The sequence below is a fragment of the Budorcas taxicolor genome, chromosome 18 (assembly GCF_023091745.1).
Source record: "Budorcas taxicolor isolate Tak-1 chromosome 18, Takin1.1, whole genome shotgun sequence".
Lineage (NCBI taxonomy): Eukaryota > Metazoa > Chordata > Mammalia > Artiodactyla > Bovidae > Budorcas > Budorcas taxicolor.
The window spans coordinates 55,113,086-55,139,186 of NC_068927.1; the positions used below are offsets into that span (position 1 = coordinate 55,113,086).

Consider the following 26,101-nt stretch of genomic DNA (forward strand, 5'->3'; position numbering starts at 1 on the left):
GAGAAACAAGCAAAGCCAAGTCCTGGTTACTATGGTAATGGGGGCAGTCCCCCTTCCAGTGACCCTAAGACCTACCAAGGTAAAGGACATTTTAAGATTGTCTCTCAGGATGGAGTGGATCTAGGGAAGGGGTTGTCATGGTAACACCTTCTGTCACTTCTAGTCTTACCTTTCTGGGCATATTTATGAAAGAAGAGGTGGTTATACATTGCTATGACATCCTTCCCATCTCACTTTTGTAGGTGAGATGAAATTGTGTTCTATTGTGTGAAATTGATTTGGGGTCTCCTGGTTTCTCCTTCCTCAGCGATGCAGCTGAGCTGGGCTGGAACCGCTCCCCTGAAGCTCCCTTATCCTGCAACCTAAAAGGTAAGAAATCTCTCAGTGTTACCAGCACTCACAGGGAAACTGCCCTTGTCCCCAAAGGTTTCTCCACACGTCAGATGTTTTCTTTATCCATTACATTACCATTCTACAGCTGCAGCCAGGTGAAGCCTGGCCTGAAGTGAGCATAGATCCCCTTACACTGTTTCGTGGGCAATGGCAGGACAGTCTCAGCTTAACAGTCCTCTCCTCACCTGACCACTTTTTCTCTCTCACACCCCCTTTTGTTTTCCTGCTCTATCTGTAAGTTGTTTGCAGGGATTTTGTCTGTCTTGCAACCTCTGGAAGGACATGCCCAACCACTGTCTGGTTCATCCCGGGTCTCCAGAACATAGAGGACACTCAATAAATACCTGTTTGTTGAGTGACGAGTTAATTAATTAACGGGCCATATTCAGCTTTGAAAGCACCTGTTAGGTGAGGGCTGGGAAAAGAGGGTTGTCTCACTGAAGATGGGCTGAATTGGACTATCTTTGTGGACCCAAAAGAGACAGCCAAGTTTATTGGCTAAAATCACAACTCTGAACCCAGCTTCCCAATCCAATCCTGGGTTTGCCACTTCCCCGCTGTGTGACCTGAAGCAAGTGACCTCACTTTTCTGTGCCTCAGTTTCCTCATCTTTTAGTGTGATCAAATGTGAAGATTAAATAAGTTGATACTGGTAAAATGCTTAGAATACAGTCTGGCACATCATGAGTGGCTAGAATTGTTGATATTATTATGATCCTGTTATGATCTTTCAGAAGCCTCATTTCATCCCCTTGGCCCCAGTGTTTTTGAGTCCTTACAGTTGGGGAAGCCAAGACTGACCTTGTCACGGAACAAGATGAGACCTCTTTCTTCACTGGTCCCATCGCCTCCTCATTTGGCTCTCACACCACTGGTCTCTGAGAAACCAGCTCCTGTCCTGTGTTCTATTGGGCGCCTCCTGGCCCAGAGTCAGCCAGACAGTGCCTAGTGAGAGTCAGGGCCAGGGGATGGAGACCTGGATTCTGCTCCCTCTGGCCTTCCTCTCTATGGGGCTCATGTTTCCCATTTGAATAAGAGGAATCAGTCATTCTTTCCACGCAAATCTATTGAGCACCTGGAGTGGGCAGGGTACTGAGCCATGTTCCGGGTATACAACATGAAACAGAACAGACAAAGCAAGACATAAGATAAGTCACATCTACATGAGAACTACTGGGAGAGGAAGAAAGACATAGGAAGTATGGGGGTGCTAGGGTGAGGCGCTTTAAGTAGGGTTGCCAAAGGAAGGGGCCAAGATCTGATGGCTGGCGGGCCTGGGTGGGGGGCATCCAGCTGCTGCCGGGCCGGGAGAGCGTCCAGTCGGAGGGAACAAGCTGCAGCTGAGTGGGAGAGGGCAGGGATCACGTGGGGCCTTGTGGGTCCCAGTGAAGATTCTGGCCCTCCATTTGAGTGAGTCTCCAGCCACAGAAGGTTTGAGAGCAGATGCAGGCAGGACAGGATCTAATTCAAGGTCGAACAGGATCCCTCTGGGCTCTGAGGGGGACCCAGACCATAGAGGACAAGGGTGAAGCAGCAGGATGGTCTCTATTTTTTTGTAAGTGAAGCCAAGCGATCCTCAGTTTTTCATTTTTACTTTTTGGCCACACGGCGGCATGTGCAATTCTCAGTTCCCTGACCAGAGATTGAACCCACATTGGAAGCGCAGAGTCTTAACCACTAGACCACCAGGGAAGTCCCAGGATGGTCTCTTTAGAATTGGTAGATGATTCTGGAACCACCTGAGGGTCTGTTCTGTGCTTCTGTGTACCTGAGTGCTGAAACTCTCAGGTCTTTAAGACCCCGAACATTCTGTGGTTTAAAGTTTCCTCCCCTACTGTAATGTGCGTTGTCCAAGCTTAGGAGTCTTATCTGTCTCTTATGTCTCCACGGCTGGGTCCCCAGTACCTAGGACAGTGCCCTCTGTGTTGTAGAGTTCCACAAATAGATGCTGAAGGGTGAAAGGAAGGAGGGGCTCATGGAAGGTCCAGAAGGCAATTCCAGGGTCCTGAAGAATAACAAGTCACTCTGAAAGTGCAACACAGATTCTTAAGCATCATCTGAATTGGATCAGAGAAGGACAAGCAGGCCTGGATGGCTGAAGGGGATGGGAGGGTGTTCCTGGTGGGTGAAAGAGAGGAGACAGGGAGACCAGGGCAGGGCCCCAGGTACATGGCCCCAGTGCAGCCCTGGGGACCTGAGTGGGCTACACAGACACACAGAAACCATGCCCCCGGTCATCATCTTTTCCCCAGATACATTTTCGGTGTCCAGCTGCATGCAAGGAACACAGCAGTGATCGAGACAGCCCTGGCTCTGTCCTCTTGGGGCTCACAGTCTAGTCGGGGCAGACAGACCCATTCCCAGACAGTGGCAAACCAGAACGGAGCCCAAGGGCTCTGGGAGCCTAGAGGGAATTTCTCACTCAGCTGGTGGTTCAGGGAGGGCTTCCTGGAGGAGGGGGGCATCTGAGCTGAAGCCTGAACATAAGCAGGAGTTCTCCAGAGGAAGAGAGGCATGGGGAGAAGGTGTTCAAGAGAGACTCTTCCAGGCAGGAGCAACAGGATATGCAAAGGCTTAGAAATAAGCCTGTTTGGGAATTCCCTGGCGGTCTAGTGGTTAGGGCTCTGAGCTTTTACGGCTGTGAGCCTGGGTTCAATCCCTGGTCAGGGAGCTAAGCTCCCACAAGCAGGGCAGCATGGCCAGAAAAAATTTAAAAATCGTGTGTGGTAGGGGTGAATAAGACCTGTCAGAAGCAAAGCCCAAGATGGCTTAAGCTGGGCAGGCAGGTCACACCTTGTGGGACGTTGTGAGAAACTTAGACTTTCTCCCCAGAGCACTAGGGAGCCATGGCAGATTCCGAGCAAGAGGAGGAGAGGTCAGGGTGTGCTCTCTGCAGACCCCTGTGGCTACCATGAGGAAGGGACTCGGTCAGGAGACCAGGAGGAGGCTGAGTGGGCATCTCGGTGAACCTGGACTGAAGCAGGAGCTGGGGGAATGAAGAGGAGGGGTCAGAAGTACTCAGGAGGGAGGAAGATTAGCTGGGGCTCTAACGTCTCCCTTTCTGGGAAGGATTGAACCTAAGATGATCCTTCATCGGAAAACTGTTTCTTGAGTATCTGCTCCAAATGGGGCGAGTTAGTTACTCCTTGTATGCTGGAAACCCGCCCAAGCTTCAAGTTGTGATGAGGATAGGGAGACAGCGCCACCTGGGGGTTGCCTAGAAATGTGACCAGTGAACGGACCGTAGACGGTGCGCTATGGAGCGCAGCCTTTGCTTTGATGCAGCCCACTCTACTTTTTTGGGGGTGGGGAGAGCGGCTTCCCAGGTGGCTGTAGTGGTAAATGCAGGAGACGTAAGAGACGCAGTTTCAGTCCCTGGGTCGGGAAGTTTCCCTGGAGAAGCAAATGGCAAACCACTCCAGTATTCTTGCCTGGAAAATCCCATGGACAGAGGAGTGTGGCAGGCTACAGTCCATAGGGTCACAAAGAGTTGGACACGACTAAAGCGATTTAGCATGCATGTACTCTACTTTTTAAAAAATGATTTTTTAATTGTGACAAAAGACACATAGCAAGATTTGTCATCTTAACAGTTTTCAAGCGTATGGTTTAGTAGAGTTATGTATATTCATACTATTGGGGAGGCAATCTCCAGAAATTTTATCTTGCAAAACTGGAATTCCATTCCCATTAACTTAACAATTCCCCCTTTCTCCTTCCCCCATGGTCCCTGGCAACCACCATCTACTTCCTGTTTCTGTGAGTTTGACCCATTCCATTAAAAAAGAAAATTAATTAGTGGCCAACATTACAAATTGGAATTTCTGACTTAAAACTTCTAGCTTTTCTTGCAAAACCATCTGGCTGATCATCAGGAAAGAGATGGCCAGATGGCACAGGATTTGAGGAAGTGAGAAGGAGACGGCAGGGGAGAGGGGCTGGATGGCCACAGCTCTGACCCCAGGGCCACAGTGTGGGAGGGAAAGGAAGGAAAGATCTGGGGTAAGAGCAGGGAGTGAAGGGGTCTGGGCATATGTAACTGAACCCAAAACTGAAGAAGCTGACAATGAATAAAAGGGTGGGATTGAACAAGGAAGACGGGAAGGTGGTTCATTCGATAAAAACTTCCTGAGCATCTAGTGTGTCCCTGGCTCTGGGCTGGGTGGCTGTGGGGACTCAACAGTGACCAAGACAGGCTCTGGACCCCCCTCACAGAGCTTGGTCCCTACTTGTAATGAATTAGAGTGGTAAGCTAGAGTCAGAGAACCTGGAGGAGGCTGAAGGAGACCAGAGGGGGTTGCATGACTCAGCCTGGGATCAGGGAGGGCTTCCTGTAGGAGGAAAAGTCAGAACTGAAAAATAAAGAAAGGGCTGGGAGAGGAAGACAAGGCTGAGGATGGGTGGGGGAGTTTCTGACAACCAGTTCCAGTCTCCCCTTTTATCACTGCCCCCACCCCAGGATACCCCGGAAGCCCAGCTAGGGCCTGACTTCAGCCCCATGCGGCTCACCCGCTGCCAGGCTGCCCTGGCAGCCGCCATCACCCTCAACCTGCTGGTCCTGTTCTACGTCTCATGGCTGCATCACCAGCCCAGGAGCTCCCGGACCAGGGGTTCCCGCCGTGGATCCGCCTCCGGCCCCCGTGTCACCATCTTGGTGCGTGAGTTCGAGGCCTTTGACAACGCGATACCCGAGCTGGTGGACTCTTTCCTGCAGCAAGAGCCCGCCCAGCCGATGGTGGTGGTGGCCGACACGCTCCCCTACCCGCCCCTGGCCCTGCCGCGCATTCCCAACGTTCGCCTGGCGCTGCTCCAGCCCGCCCTGGACCGACCCGCCGCAGCCTCGCGCCCGGAGACCTATGTGGCCACCGAGTACGTGGCCCTGGTGCCCGACGGCGCGAGAGCCGAAGCACCAGGCCAGCTGGAGCGCATGGTTGAGGTGCTCCGAGCGGGCAGCGCACGCCTGGTGGCCGCTCCTGTCGCTTCAACCAACCCGGCCCGGTGCCTGGCCCTGAACGTCAGCCTGCGGGAGTGGACCGCCCACTACGGCCCAGCACCTTTCGCACCGCGCTGCGACGCCCTGGACGGGGACGCCGTGGTGCTCCTGCGCGCCCGCGACCTCTTCAATCTCTCGGCGCCCCTGGCCCGGCCCGTGGGCACCGGCCTCTTCCTGCAGACCGCCCTCCGCGGCTGGACGGTGCAAATGTTGGACCTGCCCTTCGGCGCGGCGCGCCAGCCTCCGCTGGCCACGGCCCACGCGCGCTGGAAGGCGGAGCGCGAGGGGCGCGCACGGCGGGCGGCGCTGCTGCGGGCTTTGGGCATCCGCCTGGTACGCTGGGAGGGCGGGCGGCTCGAGTGGTTCGGCTGCAACAAGGAGACCCCGCGCTGCTTTGGGACGGTGGTGGCTGACACGCCGGCCTACCTGTACGAGGAGCGCTGGACGCCCCCGTGCTGCCTGCGCGCACTGCGCGAGACGGCCCGTTACGTGGTGGGCGTGCTAGAGGCAGCCGGCGTGCGCTACTGGCTAGAGGGCGGCTCACTGCTGGGGGCCGCCCGCCACGGGGACATCATCCCATGGGACTACGACGTGGACCTGGGCATCTACCTGGAGGACGTGGGCAACTGTGAGCAGCTGCGGGGTGCTGAGGCAGGCTCGGTGGTAGACGAGCGCGGCTTCGTGTGGGAGAAGGCGGTGGAGGGTGACTTCTTCCGCGTGCAGTACAGCGAGAGCAACCACCTGCACGTGGACCTGTGGCCCTTCTACCCCCGGAACGGGGTCATGACCAAGGACACATGGCTGGACCACCGGCAGGATGTCGAGTTCCCCGAACACTTCCTGCAACCTCTCGTGCCCCTGCCCTTTGCCGGCTTCATGGCGCAGGCGCCTAACAACTACCGACGCTTCCTGGAGCTCAAGTTCGGCCCCGGGGTCATCGAGAACCCCGAATATCCCAACCCGGCACTCCTGAGTTTGGGGGGAAGTAGTTGAAGCTGCCGCGCCTGCTCCTGGCGTCCGGAGAACATTCGGGCACAGGGCGCTGTCCTCTGCTTGGTGCAGCTGGCGTTTGGTGGGCGGGACAGGGATGCGAAACCGCCCAGCCACGGATGTCAAGGATGTGCCCTACCCAAGAGTTCCAGAACCGGGGCTCCGGGGCTGGGACAGAGTTTTGGAAAGAGAAGGAGAATATGCGTGTAGGTTATGGGGTCAGACTGTCTTGTTGCAATTTTTCTGTGCCTCGGGTTTCCTTCGGTATTCCGCGGAGTCCAGCGCAGAGGCCAGGACGCTTGGCTGTTGGGTTGCTTTCGCCACTAGAGGGCCCCCTTGTCCTACCTTGGAGCCAAAGCGACTGTAAGCCCAGGACCTGTGTTCCACTGGCTTTCACGTCTTTTGAGCCTTTGGCTTCTCTCTCTCTGGTCTCTTGCGCCTGGCTGGACAGGATAACAAACCCGCACACCACCACCACCCTTTTTTTTTTTTCTTTCAGAAAATGACCTCCTTCCCTCCTGGGCGAGCCCTTGGGGGGTGCATGCTGCTATTCACCCCATCTTGCAGAGAAGGAAGCAGGCTCAGAGCTCAGAGATGCAGATATGGTTCTGGATCCCAGCCCCAGGCCACTGAACTTTTACCTCGTTATTTCAGCTCTCTGTGCCTGTTCGCCCACTCGCAAGGCAGGGTGAACAGTCCTCATAGCTCACATTTACTGAGCACTTACTGTATATCAGGCTTCGTTCTCAGCATTTCACACGGAGTAACTGACTTACCCCTCACCTCCACCGTCTGAGGTGAGAGCTGCTCTTATTTTCATTTTACAGAGGAGAAAACTGATAAAGTCACTTGTCCAAGGTCAGACAGCTTGGAAGTGTCAGAGTCGGGGACTCGAACTCAGGCTGTGAGTCTGGAGACTTCATTGCCGTTGCCCACATCGTCTTTGCAGATGTGGTACCCCAAGGTGGGGGCTTGGGGAAGCCAAACCACTTAGCAGGTGATGCGGTGACAGCCTTCCTCTGGTGATCGGGCGCCTCAGAGGAAATCCTGTTTGGCCGTGTACCTCCAATATGTGTATTTATTGATAAATTATATCCAGGCATACTAGCATTCTGTGTATTAGTAACACAGCTCAAATTATTCCATTTTTAAATAAAAAAATAAAGAGAGGGCTTTGTTGACCAGCCTTATCCCAGTGACATGTCCTGCACACCCCTTGGGTATGTGCACTTGGCTTTGAGAGCACAGGCTCTGAAAAGGGAGAGGCCTGGGTTCAAATCCAAGGACTGCTGCGTACTCCTACTATGAACTTCGGCCACGAGGGACTCTGCTTCCCTGCACCTCAGTATGCACCCAAGAATTAGGTAACGGTGATCTGATCCTCAACCCGCAGGAGTAAAGGGATTGTGAGTCAGGACCAAGTGTGGCTCTTGTCTTTCTTTGTGACCTTAGGCAAGTCACTGCTTCTCTGAACGGGTGTGAAACCCTTGGAGGAGAAGGCTTCACCGGCAAGAGAAGCTAAATGCCACTTCGGCCCAATCTCCAGAGGCTCAGACATCCCAAGCCTGACTTCTTATAATGCAGCCTCTGTTTCTAACCACTGTTTCGAACCTGCCAACTGCTGGCAGTCTGTTGGGTTCCCAGAATTCTGGAAACTTATGGGGATGCTTCAGGTTATCGATGCGGTTGGACAATGTTCTTGGCTCTCTGCACAGTCCAGGGAAATGTCTTATATGCAGGGCACCTGCACACAACGAAGCAGGGACCCTTGTCACATACTGTTTCTAGATGTGCCATCAGGCATTCATGAAGGACTGGTGATATTCAAAATATTTTGCAACTGGTATGGTAATATAAATGTATAAATCAATATATGTATCACATTTTAAAAATATTTTTTAATTCTCAAAATGATCAAAATTATCTATATATCCATACTTCTTGTTGCTAAGGACGTAACTTGAAGCTCAAATCACTTAAATTATTGTAATGGTTTTGTTTCATTTAGAAATTGTTAGTGTGACTTCTTGATTGACACAGCTGTATATGCATATATACATAAAATATATGTACATATATATATTTAAAACAACCTTTTCTTAGCTGTGGTTTGAGAAAGGAACCACATCAAATGCTTCTAGCAACTTTCCATTAAATGAGAATCATTAGAAACTTGAGATCTCAGTAGATAAAGAATTTCTCTTAGACTCAAACTTAGTGTGTTGGTGTTTTTTTTTTTTTTTCGAATTCTCTGTTTGCAGTTCCTGAACTAATAGCAATTACATTTGAGACTTTTCTAGCCCTTAAAATATTGTGTAATCACTTTGTCTGTTCAATATCTTTATATTCAGCTAAGTAATGGAATGACAGAAAACCCATCACAACAACTAACTTGAACTAATACGTTTGTTGCAATTTGTCTTTTTGAATTTTACTGCTTTCTCAATTACTCTTATACTGTTCACCAGCCAGAACAGAGGCTTTTTCAATATTTCAACAACCAGCCCATCCACATTAGCACAAATGAACAAAATTTTAGCCCTACTTGGAAAAACCTTGTTAAGAATTATCCAAGCCCAGAACTAGACTATCCTTGGGCAAACACAAAGTCCTTTTTGGACGGCTTTCACTAGTTCTGAATTTTCCAGGAAGTGCAACTACCATGAAAGATGAGGGAAGTATCAGGTTTTGTTCAAAGCTTGGCCAGGGATTGTCAACAATATCAAAAAATCATGTTCCACCTGGTTCTCAGTAACTCGACACCTACATTGCGTGTTTATAGCCAACTAGGGAGCTGTCTACTTTACAGGTGTAAATGTTTGGTTTCTCTCAGCTTCTGGGGAGGTGGCCCCACATATCTGCATATTGAAATACACATTATAAATTTTTATCGGTTTTTTTTAAGTTGTTATTTATTTGCTATTTTGGCTGCACTGGGTCTTCCTTGTGGTACACAGGCCTCTCTTATTGTGGAGCATGGGCTCTAGAGCTCTCGGGCTTAGAGTTAGTCACTTAGTCGTGTCAGACTCTTTGCAACCCCTGGCAGGACTGTAGCCTGCCAGGCTTCTGTGTCCATGGAATTCTCCAGGCAAGAAGCTAAGGTAGCCATTCCGTTCTCCAGGGGATCTTCCTCACCCAGGGATCGAACCCTTGTCTCCTGCATTGCAAGCAGATTCTTTACCATCTAAGCCACCAGGGAAAGAGGGCGGCCTACCGCAATGTGGGATCTTAGTTCCACAATCAGGGATCAAACCCATTTCCCGTGCACTGGAAGGTGGATTCTTAGCCATTTGACCACCAGGAAAGTCCCAAATTCCTATTCTTTTATTTCTCCTTTTTCTTTCAGTTTGGGCAATATGGGATTATTTTGTGTGTGTGAAAGGATTTGCTTTTTAAATTTTTATTCCTGATCCAAATATAGTTGATTTACAATGTCATGTTAATCACTGCTGTGCAGCAAAGTCATTCAGTTGTACACACACACACACACACACATTCATTTCTGTTGTGGCTTATTGTAGGATACTGAATCTAGTTCTCTGTGTTGCATAGCAGGACCTTGCTGCTTTTTGGAATCATTTTTAATATCAGGTGTGCGTGGGTTATATTACCTATGAACCTCATTTGAGGAGAACCAAGAAGTCTTTCCTAGAGCTGACATGCAAGTCAGCACAAGCACTGGTGTGGCCCTGCCTGTGGTTTAAACACAAAAGCATTAACTTACAGGTTATTAATTCATTGGTAAATGGTCCCTGCCAAGAGCCCCTTTTGTTTACTTTAGTTTTTGTGTCCCTGCGCAGCATGGGGGATCTTATTTCCCAGACCAGGGATGGGACCCATGCCTTCCGCAGTGGAAGTGCAGAGCCCCGACTGCTGGACCACCAAGAATCCCCTATTATCCTGGCTCTCTGGGGACCCCCTCCCTAGATCTCCCCCTGACCCAGCAGCCCAGGGTTAACACTAGGCACGGTGGGAGGAAACGTCTCAGTGGCTGTCAGACGGGCCGATGCGTTTACTAAGTAGCATCTCTTTTGTAGTATCACTACTGGACATTACAGAGTATTTGGTCTGAAAAGCGAATGGCACACAAAGACACGTTTACAGATGCACTTTTATGCCCGGCAACTCCCAACTGGAAACAATGCGATGTCCTTGAACACATGAAATAAGCTGTATACATCATACATATGTATACATACTTCTCAGTGATTAAGGTGGACGGGGGAGGGATGAACTACTGATACGTGTGAAAACATGACTACATTTCTAAAGCATTATGCTGAGTCAAGGGAGCTGATGCAAAAAGCTCCATACCGTACAATTCTGCCACTGTGAAATTCTAAGAGACAAAAGGAAATCCTTCAGGATCAAAAGCAGATTAGTGGCGGTTGGACCCGGGGTGAAGGAAGGAAATAACTGCAAAGAAGCATGAGGAAATCTGGGGAGGCAGTGGGAATACTGTGTTTTGTGGTGGTGGTTTTTCATGAGTGTAAGTATCTGTCAAAACTAATCCTTCAACTCCCCCGGTGGTCCTGAGGTTAGGACCCTGAGCTTCCACTGCATGGAGCACGGGTTCGATCCTTGGTCAGGGAACTAAGATCCCACAATTCTCAAGGCAAAAACCAAACCTCCTCCCATTGTGTGCTTTGATTGATGCAGTTTATTGTATGTAAGTTATACTCAATAATGTTGACCCCCTCCAGAAAGCAGAATTTGGCCACTACATATTCTTTCTATGTACATGTAATTTCTCCATAGATTGTATATGCAATTTATTACATGTGTAGGTGTTTAAACAGCCATCCCTCATCACCCAAATCTAATCCATTCCCCCAAAAGCACAAAATAGAAAATTGGAGAATAAATAACTGTTTCAATTGAGGAAAATAAGACACCTCTTTCTCCACCCAAAACCCCCAGATGATTTCCCTAAATATCATTCAACACTCTTATCAAACACTTCTATAACTACCCACTAAGGATTTTGGCATAATAGAAAACATTGAAAACAATTAATTTTTCAACTCAATGGACTCACTAGTGGCTATGTTTGTGCACAATACAGTTTTGCACAGAATCAGATACGAATCTTTTTTCTGGGTCACACAGCAATGATCAGATGTAACTAAATAGCTCCCCAGAAAGGTCCAAGTTACAAGATAACATTTATAATTGGATCCATATTGGTGGTGCCTCCAGGCACCTGCAGTCTACATAGAAACCCAGGGAGGGGAAGAGAATATCAGTCATGAGTAATATGTTTCAACAATGCACAAGACAGGATCCTGTTGGAACAGGTGAGTCTTGATTGCTATCTTCCGCATCAGGGATTCAAACAGGACTGCTAACAGTTACACAGCAAGTTTTTGATTCAAACAGCAAATTGGGATTTTTTTAAAAAAGAGCAAGCCATTGTTTTAGGGTAATGAGACTTAAGATATCAAGAGGTAGGGACTTCCCTGGCAGTCCAGTGGTTAACACTTTGCCTTCCAATGCAGGGGATGTGGGTTCCATCCCTGGTTGGGGAGATAAGATCCCACATGCCTCGGGGGCCAAAAAACCAAAACAGAGGCAGTATTGTGACAAATTCAGCAAAGACTTAAAAAAAAAAAAAAAGATACCAAGAGGAAACTGCATTACTCTGGAGGTGGTTACAGTGGGAAAGGAATTTACCACTGGTGGTACAAAACTTTTAACTAAGAGATAACATACCTAGGAGAGAGAATACCCACGTATTGTGTACCAGTTAATGTTTTTCAAACTGTTTACATCTGTGTAACCATCAGTCATATCAAGACACACATTTCCTGTCATAGAAAGTTGCCCTCAACTTTCCTGGTGGTCCAGTGGTTAAGACTGTGCTTCCAAGGCAGGGGGTGCAATTTCAACTCCTGGTTGGGAACTAAGATGGCATATGCCCTACAGCTTGTTTAAAAAGAAAGTTCCTTTCTGCCCTCTCCAAATGGATAGATCTTCATGTGAAAGTCACTCAGCCACATCCTGCTCTTTGGTCATGCCCTACTCTGCGGGCCGCAGTCCATGCAATTCCAGGGGATCTTCCCAACCCGGGGATCAGACCCCGGTCTCCTGCATTGCAGGCAGATTCTTTACCAGTTGAGCCACAAGGGAAGCCCAAGAACACTGGAGTGGATAGCCTATCCCCTCTCCAGTGGATCTTCCTGACCCAGGAGTCAGTCACCACTGTTCTGAGCTCTCTCATTATAGACCAGTTTAGCTTGCTCTAGACTTTCATGGGACTTCTCAGGCGGCACTAGTGGTAAAGAACCCACCTCAGGTTCGATCCCTCAAGAAAATCCCTGGAGGAGGGCATGGGAATCCACTCCAGTATTCTTGCCTGGAGAATCCTATGGACAGAAACGCCTGGTGGGCTGTAGTCCATAGGGTTGCACAGAGTCGGGCATGATTGAAGCAACTTAGCATGTAGACTTTCATATAAATGGAATTATAAGGCACTTACTATTTCTGGTTCCATTCACTCAAAATGTTATCTGTGAGATGCATCGCATTGAGTGTATATATATACATATTTTTTTTTGCTTTTGTTTTTGCTCAGGAGCCTTCCATCAAATGATGATTGTACCCAGTAATCCAGTTGATGTTTCTAAGTTTTGGCAATTACGGAGAGCAACTCTAAACATCTGTGTACCAGTTTTTGAGTGAATAGGAACTTTCCTTTCTCTTGGGTACAGTCCCAGGACTGAGACTCACAAGCTCCTTGGTTAAGTAGATATTTTAATATATGCTTTGACATTAAAACACCCCATTTTCATAATCACCCAGTGATTTTCCAAAATGACTAGACCATTTTGCATTCCCACCAGCAGCAACACGGGCTCTATCCACTTCCACATCCCAATTGGCACTTGGTATTGTTTTTGATCACTGCCATGCTAAGTGAAGTGGTATCTCATGGGGGTTTCCCATGGTGTTTTTCGATAAGCAGATATTTCATTTCAATGAAGCCCTATTTGTATTTTCTGTTGTTTTCTGCATAGCTAGCATTTTTAGTCAAATTTTTACAAACATCTGATGAGACAGACCGAACAGTTTTATTATAAACCTCCTCAGAGTAACAGCAATGTGTTAGCAGTCTCCCTTCAGTTTCCCCAAGGAGTGTTTGCTATTGTGGAGGAGACAGAGGGCCCGGGGACAGGGTGGGATGTACCGTGGAGAGTCACAGAACACACACACACACGCAGCCACAGCCACCAAAATAACCAGCAAAGGAGCCTGCAACCTGTCAGAACATCCTTGCTCTCAGAGAGCAGAGCTTCCCATGATGCCCTGTGCCCTGAGACAGGAAGGCCAGGCAGGCTGCCAGGACGGGGTGTGGAGGCCACACTCCCTCTCCATCTTCTGTGGTTTCCTAGCCTTAGGTGGGGACTGGGTAGACCTGGAAACAGTCACACACACACACACACACACACACACACACACACACACACACACACACACACTCATTCACACACAAGCAACACACACCCCAGCAGCGAGGCCTCCCGGATCTGACGTCAGGGAGGGAAGCTGAGGCCCATGGCTCCCGAGTGTGTGGTCAGGGCCCTCCAAAACGCCTTGTTTGTCCATTCATCCATCCCCCGTGAATCCAATGTCCAGAGCAACCCCATGGCGCAGGGAAGGTCTCTACAGGGATTCACATGACTGATTCCTTCTCACAGGTGTCAGCATCCCCAGCAGGTCCCGGGCAGCCTTTGAGGAGAGGGTTCCCCTCCTCGCTGGGGACCGGCAGCGCGGCCAGGGGCATTTCACTCTTCACCTGGATTAGCTCCGGCACGGAGTTGCTTTTCTCTGTGCGATCCAGGTAACTCTGGAGGAGGCCCGCCCCAAAGGCGTCACCTTCCACGTTGAGGATGGTACAGGACCGGTCCCTGAAGGGGGAACAGTGACAGGGAAGTGAGTGGGAGGGGAGTGGTCAGGCCCCAGCCCCACTCCCCTCCCCCTAAATCTTCATAATCCCAAGGGCCCCATCATGCAGTTCTCTGCTTTAGAACCTCAAAGATCTCCTCCATTCTCCCTGGATCCCCAGCAATCCTCCTTCCAGTAAAATACAAGATTCGTTCCTTCTGGAACCTCAAAAAGTCACCCCTCCCTTTCCTGGGGGCCCCAGAAGACCCCTCAATGCCTCTTTCTCCTTCTGAAATACTACATTCTCCCTCAGGCCCCCTGAACTCCCTAGAACCCTAAGGATTTTCTTCCTTCCTCTTCTTATACATTTTGTGTGGGTGTGTATGCTATTAAAAAAAATTGAGATCTAATTCAGATATCATAAAATTCATGCTTTAAAAGCATACAACTCAGTGGGTTTTAGATTTTTTTCAGAGTTAGGCAATCACCACTATTCCAGATTATTTTCATCACGGCAGAAAGAAACCCTTGTATCCATTAAGCAAGTATTTCCCATTTCCTCCCACACTGCAGCCCTAGGCAACCACTAATCTACTTTGTCTATACATCTGCTTCTTCTGAACAGTTCCTATAAATGGAATCATATACAATGTGGTCCTTTGTGTCTGGTTTCTTTCACTTAGCATAATATTTTCAAGGGTCATATGTTATGTATGTTTTTCTCACTGCTTCATTCCATTGTATTGCTGGGTGATATTCCATTGTATGGACATAGGACACTTTGCTTATCCATTTATCAACTGATCAGTATTTGGTTTGTTTCCACCTGTTTGCTATTATGAATGGTGCTGCCATGAATAGTCATGTACAAGTTTTTGTGGCCATGTTTTCAATTCTCTTGGGTTTAAACTTAGGGGTGGTATTGCTAAGATACATGGTAACTCTCTAAGTTTTGAAACTAAACTGTCTTCGAAAGCTGCTTGTATTACGTTATCTAATCCTTCAGGAGAAGCTATTCTCATTTTACAGATGGAGAAACTGAGACACAAGGAGATTAAGTTTTTATGTGTGATAAAGTTTTTGTGTGTAATATTATGTGTAATAATCTTACACATCTTATGTCCAAGGTCATAATAGCCAGCAACAGCTGATCTGGGAGCCTGATTGAAGAGTCTGCTCTATTAACTACTTTGGAACCCCAAAGATCCCTTCCTTCCCTCTGATTGGAATACTCTAGATCCTTTCCCCTTTCTTCTAGAATTCCTTCCTTCCTCTCCTCTTCTTCTCAGAGGCTATCAATGACCCTCTTGCTCATTCCCTTCCCCAGGAGTACCCCTGAGCAAACCCTGAAATCCCAAACCCACACTCACACTAGCCAGTCCACGGCCAAGATCAAGGAGATGTCGTGAACCGGCAGGTTGACCGCCTCGAGGATGATGGCCAGAGTGAGCACCGCTCCAGATGGGATGCCCGCCGCACCCACACTGGATGCTGTGGCCGTGACCCTGGGGGAGGAGAAGGGAGGTCACAAGGAGGTCCCTGGGTAGTGGGAGAAGCTGCGGGGGGGCGGCTGCTCTGCCCAGGTTTTCTCTGTTGTCAAGGGAGGGGTCAGGTGGTCGGGGGTCCCCGCCGCAGCCACCCCACACTCACAGGATGGTGATAATCTTCACGAAGTCCAAGGACCGGTGGTTGAGCTGTGCAATGAACACTGCAGCCACACACTGGAAGAGCGCGGCACCGTCCATGTTGACCGTGGCACCGATGGGCAGAATGAAGCGGCTGATGTGCCTGGCCACTCCATTCTTCTCCTCCACACACTTCATCATCAGCGGCAGCGTGGCGGAGCTGCGAGGGACCACAGATCAGAGTCAGCGTTCGCTCCCTAGGCCGGGCCAGTCGGGACCCGCCCACCGCCCAAGCCACGCCCCTGACCAGCCTGGGTCAGGCCCCGCCCACAGCGCCTCCCCTGGGGCACAAGCTCGGCTCACCAGCTTAGACCCCCTGGCTCCCACACCCCCAGCCCTCCCCAGCCCTCCATGCCCTTCTCTTCCCAGAGAGAGAAGGCACTAGGGATCCCATAGAGTGAAAACACTCCAAAATATAGAGTCCAGGACCCCCAGGGAGAGTACCGACCACTACTCGACAAATACACATAAAGACTCATACCTAAATTCTGAGTGCTCGCTGACTCACACCCCTTCCCTCTACTTATAACAGACCTCGACTAAGCTGCTGTAGGGAGGGTTGGGTTCCGAGGGGACAGGGCCAGCAGATGGACAAACTACCCAGGAGGGGTGGAAGGAGATTTAGAGAGGTTGGATCCAGGGTCCTAGAGTCCCTCAAGGGCAGGCCTGGGGGCGGGGAGAGCTTCTCGGAAACGGAGGAATAAATCTCCAAGACAGCAGTTTCTTAAGAAGAGGGGTTTTCCAGGACCTTATGAGAAACATACCAAAGTATGGCCTCTGTGCCCAGATCCCATGTCCCACAAACAAAATTCCAGGGCTTTTTAGACATCAGATGCCCACTCCAGATCCCCTACTCTTAAAAATCCTGTCCTGGTCCACCCCAAGGTCATACCTGGAGGAGGTCCCAAAGGCAGTGGCCAGCGGTGTCATGATTCCCCACAGGAAGCGGTAGGGGTTCTTGCGGGCGAAGAGGAAGTAGATGAGGGGCAGTATCAGGAGCCCGTGGATGGCGTGGCCCAGCAGGCAGCACAGGATGTATTTGCCGAGACTGGCAAAGAGCAGCCCCACGTCCTCCATCTCCACGATCTTGCCGGCCACCAGGAATAAGATGCCCACAGGGGCGTACCTAAGTACCCAAAAGACAGATTGCCACCTCTAATCATGTGCTCACCCAGTGCCAGGCACTGTGCTGGGCACATCTCAGCCTTCCTCAAGTCAGGAAGTGCCCACTACATTGTGGGCTGACGTTTGGACACCTCCCCTGTCATCTGCCACTCTCTCCCCTTGAACATGGTGCTGGTGGGATGTAAAAGAAGTCTGGATGGTTCCATCACCACCTGGAGTAGATTCACCCACCAGATCTGCACTTAACACATGACCAGGAAGGAAACACCCACCATGCATACCATTTACATTTTCTGGGGTTTGTTACAGCAGCTGACATGACTTAAACCAATATACTGTCTCTCCATGAAAAATAAGGATTGTGACTCATGTCTTAATGACAGCTCCCAGGAATGAAGCATTTATGATGTGCTGAGCCCTTGAAGAGGATGGAATCTTCACCACAACCCCAGGAGGGAGCTTTTATTTTGAGACTCTTGCAGCTATCATTGCATTAAGCAAAATCAAATCGGTCTATAAAACAGGGACCCATAATGCTACCAACTTCACAAGAACTATGGGAAGATTAAATGAGATGCCAGTTGAAATGAGTTGAAAGCTTTCTGTGCCCAATAAGTGAAGTCTATAGACTTCAGCTAGGCTTCCCCGGTGGCTCAGTGGTAAAGAAGTTGCCTGCCAATGCAGGTTCGATCCCTGGGTTGGGAAGATCCCCTGGAGGGGGATATAGCAACCCACTCCGGTATTCTTGCCTGGGAAATGCCATGGGACAGAGGAGCCTGAAGGGCTACAGTTCATGGGGGGTCTCAAGACTCTGACACGACTTGGCAACTAAACAACAACTAGACTTCAGCAGGGATTTATTCTAACTCCTGGAGTGAAGATCCCAGGGGTTGCTCGTGCCTCCCTGCCAGGAGGGCTCCCATCATCACCTCGACTGTCTAATCACTATAGCTACTTGTTTTCAAACCCTTTTTCCTCTACTTTTTTTTTTTTTTTTAAACATTTATTTGGCTGTGCTGAGAGTTAGTTGCAGCATGTGGACCTAGTTCCCTGACCAGGGACAGAACCTAGGCCTCCTGCATTGGAAGCGTGGAGTCTTAACCACTGGACCACTAGGGAGGTGCCCCCTTTCTCCTCTTTAGTAACAGAAGAAAAGCACCATTTCCCAGCCACCCGTGTACCACGGTTTGGCCAAATGCCTGAACTTTAGCCACTGGGATGTGCCCAGAAATTATACCATTACTTGACAAATACTAGCTAAGCTCATTTACTGTAGGCACGCTATGGGTCAGGCACTGACCCAAGAACTTTACACATATTAACTCACTCACACCCGGCACTATCAATTCCATTTTCCACATGGGCAAACTGAGGCATGGCAGGATAAATAACATGTCATAGGGCACAGAGCTGGGAAGTGGCAGCACCAGGATGGGATCTAGGCTATCCAGCTGCAGAGCCTACTCTGACCCAACCACCAAGTGTTTTCTACTGGGTTTCCCAGGTGGCTTGGTGGTTAAAAAAAAAAAAAAAAAAAAAAACCCGCTTGCCAGTGCAGGAAACACAGATTCCATCCCTGGGTCAGGAAGATCCCCTGGAGTAGGAAATGGCAACACACTCCAGTATTCTTGCTTGGAAAAATCCCATGGACAGAGTTGCCTGGCAGGCTCCAGTCCATGGGGTTGCAAGGAGTCCGACACGACTGAGCAACTAAACAACAAACTTTTTCTATTAGTTCCAACAGCTTTGTAGATGTCAGCTACACTGGAATCAAGGTCAGGGAGGGAGATTGGGTAAAAACACAGCAGCCCTAACCCACCTCCTGATTTCTCTTTTTTTGGCCATGCTGCATGGCATGTGGGATTCTTGTTCCCCAACCAGGGACTGAACCCTCACCAGCCTGCATTGGAAGCACAGAGTCAACCACTGGACCGCCAGGGAAGTCCCCCACCTCTTGATGTCTGACCTTCTGATCTAGGATGGGGGCTAGAATCAATGTGACACCATGTGGAGACACGGCAGAGGGAGGTGGCAAGGGTGAAGCTGAAAGCCTCAGCATGTGTTGTTTTCCCTCATTATCCGAGGCCATTTAACAGAAGCTCATACATATTAATAATAATCGTAGCTGACATTAAGTGAATGCTCAGTAAGTGCGGGATATTTACAACACTTTCTAAGTGCTTTACTTACACCCCAGTCACTCGTTTCATCTTCATGATAACCCTATAAAGCAGGCACTATTCTCAATCATTGACCCAAAGGCAAACATTTGATGACACTGAAATCCGGAAAACTGAGATGCGTTAGCCAGGCTGTGGCCACAGCCCGGCTGTCTTTTTGTCACCTTCCAGTGCCAGGTCGTGCTAGTGGTAAAGAACCTGCCTGCCAACGCAGGAAACATAAGAGACTCAGGTTCAATCCCTGGCTTGGGGAGATCCCCTGGAGGAGGGCATGGGAATCCACTCCAGTATTCTTGCCTGGAGAATCCCCATGGACAGAGGAACCTGGTGGGCTGCAGTCCAAAGGGTTGCAAAGAGTTGGACACGACTGAAGTGACTTAGCAGTAGGATCAAGAAGGTTCTGGGATCAGTCTTAGCTCGCATGGAATACAGCACTGTTGTCTTATAGATAAGAAAACTGAGGCACAGAGAGAGTAAGTCACTTGTCCAAAGCCACACAGCCAGGGAACAGTCAACGTGAGACTTGAGTCTAGATGATCTGGTTTGAAGGGACAGAGGTCCCCACTCCCATCACTTACCACATGATCCAGGACACCAGCACCATGGTGGCATCATTGAAGGAGTTGAAGAAGCGAATGAGCAGTTCTCCCTCGGGCCCCAACTTCCGCAGGGCCACGCCAAAGATGATGGCAAACACCACCAGGCCCAGGATGTTCATACCCTCAACCTCGCCCCCAGTGGGCACCTTTGGGCAAGAACAGATGGGGTCAGGAGGGGCCATTCAGTCAACCTGCACAGGGACTGGGGACCTGTCCTGAGCACTGCTGGGACCCAGCAGAGACAAGATCATTCCCCAGGCCCCTTCCTCCAAAGGCTCATAGTCCAGGTCCAGGGACCACCCAGAGTGGGCAAGGGAGAACCCAAGGGAGTAGGGGAACTGAGGAAAGCAGTGCTGCCAAATTCAGAGGAGAGGGATCGGCAGGACTTCCTGGAGGAGAGGGCTAAGACTTGGAGACTGGGGTGAACAAGGTAAAGCGGGGAAGGGGTAGAAGGTTCTAGAGTGGTAACAATATGCAACAACCTAGAAATGACTCTAATTCAGGCATTCAAAGAAGAGAAAGAAGCTGGAGTAGAATGGGCTGGGCAGTGTCACAAGATGGGGCTGGGTGGGTGGATGGGCAGGGGTGGGGCTTCACAGAGCCCCATGGACTATGGCGAGGAGCCTGGGCTTTCTTCCGAGGGCACTCAGGAGCATGAGAGGGCTTTAGGTGGAAGAGAGGAGAGGTCAGGTTCACGCTTTGGAAAGCCAGGCTGAAGGGGGGGTGGAGGTGAGAATAACAACCCAGATCAGAGCATGGCTGTAAGGAGGAAGAAGGGCAAAAGGGAGATTCCAGAAAGTCAGAAAAGACGGAAATTGGGGAGGGGCTTCAGAAAATTTAAAACAGACTGCACCCCAAATGCTAGAAGACCCTGAGGGCAGACAAGACAGGGGTAAGAACAAAATGAAAAAATCCACAGCAATGGGCCAAGGTGCAGCCCCCCGCCCACCCCAACCCTTCCCACCTCTTACCTTCACCAGGCTGCCGTTGAACAATATCTCCTTATAGGAGGTAGTGTACTGCAGGAGGGGTTGGGAAGAGTCAGGATCAGTTGTCATTGTCAGTTGTCATCGAGGCTCCCCCATCCGACCCTGGCTCTGTTAATACTCAAAGCCCCCCATAGGCATCCCTTATACTGATTTTGTTCCATCCCACCATCAACCCCACTGCAGTAGGACCATTCATATCCCCAATTTCCAGAGGTGGACATTGTGAGGCTCACAGAGGTAAAGGCCCTTGCTCAGGGTCACCCAGCTAGAATTAGAACCCAGACGGGGCTCAGAACCCATATTCTCATGAGAGACGTGGATGGGTTTCATTCATAGGTCATTTGGGAGCCCTGCACTATGGCTATAAATAGGTAGACATCTGTGTTTTTCCAGGTGCCACCCCAAGTCAGGCATCCAGCGGCTGAGACTGCCTATCTCCCTCCCTGCCCACCCTCCCAACCGCTAGGGACACCCCCAAAGACTCACTGAGCGGAAGGCTGCAGACACCAGGTTGGAGGGGAAGATATTTCTGCAGAAAGAAACATGGGCAGGGTTGTGGGGGGAGGGAGTATTAGATAAGGCAGGAGATCAGGGGGTATCAGGGTTACTGGGTTGGCTTCTTGGAGTGAAGGGAACCTTAGCGGCCCCATTTGTATCCAGATGTGGTCCCCAACCATGCCTCAGCCAGGTTCAGCCAGGCAGAGATGGACCTGGCCCTGCACATTTTTCCAGGGTGTGGGGAGTCTGAGCTGGACTCCTGGGGCCCCAGGAGACTAGTGTTCTAGCCCCAAGGGAGTGTTGATTAAGACTGAGGAATGCCAGCTTCCCATGCTGGCTGGGGCAGGGTTACAGGACCTGGGCTCCACCCCTGTAGCAGCCTCAATACCCAGGACATCTTGCATCAGCCACTTCCTCCTTCAAGCCTGAGGAAGGGCTGGCCCTGGGGGCTGCCTGGTGGGTTGCAGGGTGTGGGGAAGATCTGGGTGTGTTAGTGAGAAAGTGACAAGGATTGGCTGTGCTGTCCTGAAGGCATCTTTGTTTATGCGGCCACTCTTGTGTGAGGGTGTCTGAGTGTGATTAAGGGTACAGCGGCATGCATTAAGCCCCATGGAGTGTGTGAGCGAGTCAGACAGCGGCCCCCTGTGTCTCAGGTTAAGACAAAAATAACAGCCAAGGCAACTATGGGCGTTGGACTAAGTGGTGTATATAAATCAACTCATTTCATCCCCCATTTGACAGGAAAGTAAACTGAGGCACTGACAGGTGAAGAAACTTGCAGGACCAGCAGAGCTGGGATTTGAGTCCTGCTGGTTGGTTTCACAGTCCCAACCACTTGGTAACCTCAGATCCTCTCTCTCACCAAAGCCATGGGTATGCAGCTGGTGGGGGGGGGGGGGTGGTGGCACGGGTTAGTGTCTAGAGATGTGTGACCCTGAAGGTGTGACCCTGAAGGTGTCTATGAGCTGTGTTTAGGCAGTGTTTCACATGTTGGTGTGATCGGCAGCATCAGTGAGTGGCTGTTTGTGCTAAAAAGGTGGGAGTACCCAGTGTGTGTAACGGTATAAGCCCACGTGTCGGTAAGATGGCACAGCCGCGTGTCTGTGTGCCTGTGTCCAGCTGTGTGTCAGCTGCTTATAAAGCTGGGTGGTTCTGAGATGTTCCAGGTCAGTTGTCGAGTGACTGGCCAAGTGCGTTACGTGGATCTGGCACAAGAGCAAAGCTTGTACACATAAAAACAGCCTTCAGGTGGCTGTGCCTGCCTGCAGGTCAGCCTGTACTCAGCCAGGCCAGCCAGGGCTGGGTCGGGACGCAGCTATCTGTCTGAGCCAGGAGGTGCCCACCATGTTAACTTCTGGACACCCAGCCTTCCCCCAATATCAGCTTGCGTTGATGCCAAGAGGCCAGGGGGGAACACTGTTCCGTGACTCATCATTTCCTTCTGCCACTTCCGGGAAGTCCCCAACCAACCTGGAGATACTGAATCAGCAGCCCTCAGAGGCAAGGCCGTGTGGACCCAGCCCGTCCGCCCTCCTTAAAAGGGAGAAGAGCTGTTCTTGAGGAGCAGGGAGCAAAAGCCCGAAGGAAAAGAATCTGCCCCCTCTCTGGGCAGCCTAGTGCCAGCGGAGGGCAGCCGGGGCCAGACAGAACAGGAAATGGGATGGTAAGGCTGCACAGGTGGCCGCATGCATGGTCCAGCACAGATGAACTAGGCGTGGAAGAGAGGCTCAGAAAAGGACCTGGCTTTGTCTGGGTGACACATGGTGGGGGAACCACATGGGAAGGGGGCCTGGTTGGGGGAGGGTCCCCTCCAATCTCCTCAAGTCCTTCAGGGCCCCCTGATGCAGAGCTCCCCAAACTTTTATCCAGACAGGGGACTTAAATCTTTATCCAGAAATCTCATCCTGGGGCCCTCCAACACTCAAAGATTCCCTTCCAATATCCCCTCAGCATCCTCCCCTTTAACAGCAGAGACCCTCCTAGGCCCCCCGCTCAACACATCCTCCCCACCACCCCGGCTGCCAAGCATCACTCCTAAGACTTTCATGCCTATCACTGTCCTGTGGGGTCCCCTTTATGCACCCAAGCCCTCATATTAGAAACCTCCAGGAGTGTGTCCTCACCCTCCTTATCCTGACCCTCCCCAGAGCCCCCCCCAACTATCCCACCCCGTTTTCCTGAGGCCCTGGAGATGTCCTGGGCCCCCCACCCCAGGACCCCAAACCCCTCTTCCGTCCACGTGGCGACTCCCCTTCCCACCAGGCTGAAGCACCCCTATCCCCCACCCCTCCACCAGATAGGGCGGGCTCTGACCTCACAAGATCCAGGAACGAATCGAGCACCTCCTTGGTGGGGGCCTCTTCCACCGGGCCCATGGCCCCGACCGAGGTGTTGATGGCGGCGAAGGCGGCGCCCGGCTGCAGCGCGAGCGCCAAGCCCACGCCGAGCGCCGACGCTAGCAGTGTGGTGACAAGGAAAAAGAGCAGCGCCCAGGCGCCCAGGCGGCCGAGCGCGCTCGGATCCAGGCTGGCGGCGCCGCCGACCAGGCTGCACACCACCAGCGGTAAGATGATCATCTTTAACAGGCGCAGCAGCAGCTCTCCCGGAAAGGAGAAGGCTTCTAGGCGCGCGGGGCCCAGGGCGAGCGCGCCGCCGGCTCCCGAGACCCCCAGGCCCAGTGCCACGCCGGCCACCACGGCCACCACCGTCAGCAGCACCAGCAGGTTGGCGCGAAGGCAGCGACGCACCTGATCCCTGGAACAGCAACGGCCGCCTTTTACCGAGCCTACGTCCTCTATGGGGACCAACGTCGAGACACCGTTGGCGGTGGGTTCCGCCGCCGCGTACCCTTTGGGGTCTCCCTTAGGCGGATCGGCCACCATGATGAACGCCCCTGGGGTTCCTTAGCGCCTGCAAGCTGGGAGCGCTTGGGGTTCCTTCTCAGGACGCTGACGTTCCTTAAAACTTTAACAGAGTCCGGAGGCCAGAACTTTCAAGAATTCTTTGCAGTTGTGAGTTCACAGCGCTCAAGTTCCTTGGCTCTTAGAAGCTGAAATGTTTGAGAGTCCCTTGGCTGGGCGCTGGGGTTCCTCTGTTCTCGGTCTGTGCCCGGCGCTGAAAGCTGGGAGGTGGGAGCGCTGGCGTTCTTGACCGTAGGGGTTAGGAATACGGGAGTTTCTCGAAGTTGGGACCCTGGGGTCCTCGGCTCCGGAAGGGTTGAAGACGTCCGGGCGACGGCGGTCTTCAAGAGGCTAGGTCCTGGTGGCTCAGATCCGGGACGCCTGGATCCGGGAGGCGGGAACCTGGCGATTGGCGGGGTCCTGGAAACAGAGGGCTGGGGAGTCTGAGTCTGGGGGCCAGAAGACGGAGCTCCGGGAAGAAGGGAGCCAGGTTCTTGGGTCCAAGAGGGGAGATTCGAGCCCCGGGATGCCGAAGGCGGTGGCCCGAGACCCCGGGAGTAAACAGCTGCTAGCCTATACCAAACCTCCCGAGCGCGCCGCGTGGCTCTGAGTGGCTTTGGCGGAAGCTGGCGGGACTAAGAATCCCGGGGCGAGGCCTGAGAGAGCCGGGGACGAGCGCGCCGCTGGCGATTGGCTCTCGCGCTTATAGGGCGGGACTTAGGGCCGGGGTGGGCCCAAGGCACCCCGAGGGAAGGCGAAGTAACAGAGTTTGTATTGAGGGGCAGGGGCAGGGTCCGGGCGGGGCGTGGGGGGTCCGCAGGGGCTGGGCGTTGGAAGGAGGTTTGTTTTTCCTCCTAGAAAGGCTAGGATTGGGGGCTTTAAACCACAAAAGTCCCTGGAGCCAAATCATCTAGAAAGTGCCAGGTAATCCGCGGGGGGCTTATCGTGTAAATCTGTTTAGCTCCTACCGCCCTAAATTCCGGTTTTTTTTTCCTCGTTGGCAATTCCTCGATGTCGAAGTAAAATACAGACCCCTAACGTGATTGGTTAAGATTTAAATAAAATGGAGTGATTGAATGATGTTAATAATTTTCATAATAAAGGTTCTCAGTTCAGAGCCCCACACGTGTCGATTAATGGCAGAATCGATGCGTTTGAACGGTGGTGCTGGAGAAGACTCTTGGGAGTCCCTAGGACTGCAAGGAGATCCAACCAGTCCATCTTAAAGGAGACCAGTCCTGGGTGTTCATTGGAGGGACTGATGCTGAGGCTGAAATTCCAATATTTTGGCCACCTCAGGCGAAGAGTTGACTCATTAGAAAAGACCTTGATGCTGGGAGGGATTGGGGGCAGGAGGAGAAGGGGACGACCGAGAATGAGATGGCTGGATGGCATCACCGACTCGATGCACATGAGTTTGGGTGAACTCCGGAAGTTGATGATGAACAGGGAGGCCTGGCGTGCTGAGATTCATGGGGTCTCAAAGAGTCGGACACGACTGAGCGACTGAACTGAACTGAAGATTGTAATCCACTTCCCCCTAGGTAGGTAATTTGCAATTATCTATTTTAAATGGTAATTACGTTTAATCTAAGGCTTTTGCTTTCACCAAATATTTTCCTCTTTTTATTATGAAAATTTTCAAGATACAAAAAAGTTTAGAGGATTTTACAGTGAACATCCAAATAGCCCAGACCTAGAATCTAGAGTTATTTCACCAAACTTCTATATACAATTTCTATACATTTATCTTTCTCTAGCCATCTACCCATTCACCTTCTTTGGATACATGTCAAAGTAAGTTGCAAATATCAGCGCCTTTTCCAAACAATTAAGGATGCATTTATTAATCACAGTTCAATATT

General features: G+C 51.0%; 2 protein-coding genes across 2 annotated transcripts in view; one reads left to right on the forward strand and one right to left on the reverse strand.

The window, feature by feature from the left end:
- FKRP (fukutin related protein) overlaps positions 1-8,605 on the forward strand; it is a 9,824-nt gene extending 1,219 nt beyond the window's left edge. Inside the window, exons 2-3 of the mRNA XM_052656729.1 lie at positions 308-369; positions 4,853-8,605. Of these exons, the coding sequence (XP_052512689.1) occupies positions 4,892-6,379 (1,488 nt within the window). The 5' untranslated portion in view covers positions 308-369; positions 4,853-4,891 and the 3' untranslated portion in view covers positions 6,380-8,605. The remainder of the gene's footprint in view (positions 1-307; positions 370-4,852) is intronic.
- A 4,819-nt stretch (positions 8,606-13,424) lies between these two features.
- On the reverse strand, positions 13,425-24,841 carry SLC1A5 (solute carrier family 1 member 5). Its single transcript, XM_052656010.1, has 8 exons — positions 23,650-24,841; positions 21,325-21,367; positions 20,821-20,868; positions 19,829-19,995; positions 16,838-17,071; positions 15,911-16,105; positions 15,631-15,765; positions 13,425-14,283 (listed from the first exon to the last, which is right to left on the reverse strand). The coding sequence occupies exons 1-8, from the start codon at positions 24,216-24,218 to the stop codon at positions 14,049-14,051; spliced, it is 1,626 nt and encodes a 541-aa protein (XP_052511970.1). The 5' UTR covers positions 24,219-24,841; the 3' UTR covers positions 13,425-14,048.
- Between the last annotated feature and the right edge of the window lie 1,260 nt (positions 24,842-26,101).

Excerpts from the sequence above, each read along its gene's own strand:
- SLC1A5 (XM_052656010.1), bottom strand. The coding sequence starts at position 24,218 with ATGGTGGCCGATCCGCCTAAGGGAGACCCCAAAGGGTACGCGGCGGCG. Across the intron at positions 19,996-20,820 it reads TCAACGGCAGCCTGGTGAAG|GTGCCCACTGGGGGCGAGGT; the intron begins GTAAGAGGTGGG and ends TCTTGCCCAAAG. Across the intron at positions 14,284-15,630 it reads TTGGCCGTGGACTGGCTAGT|GGACCGGTCCTGTACCATCC; the intron begins GTGAGTGTGGGT and ends TTCCCCCTTCAG.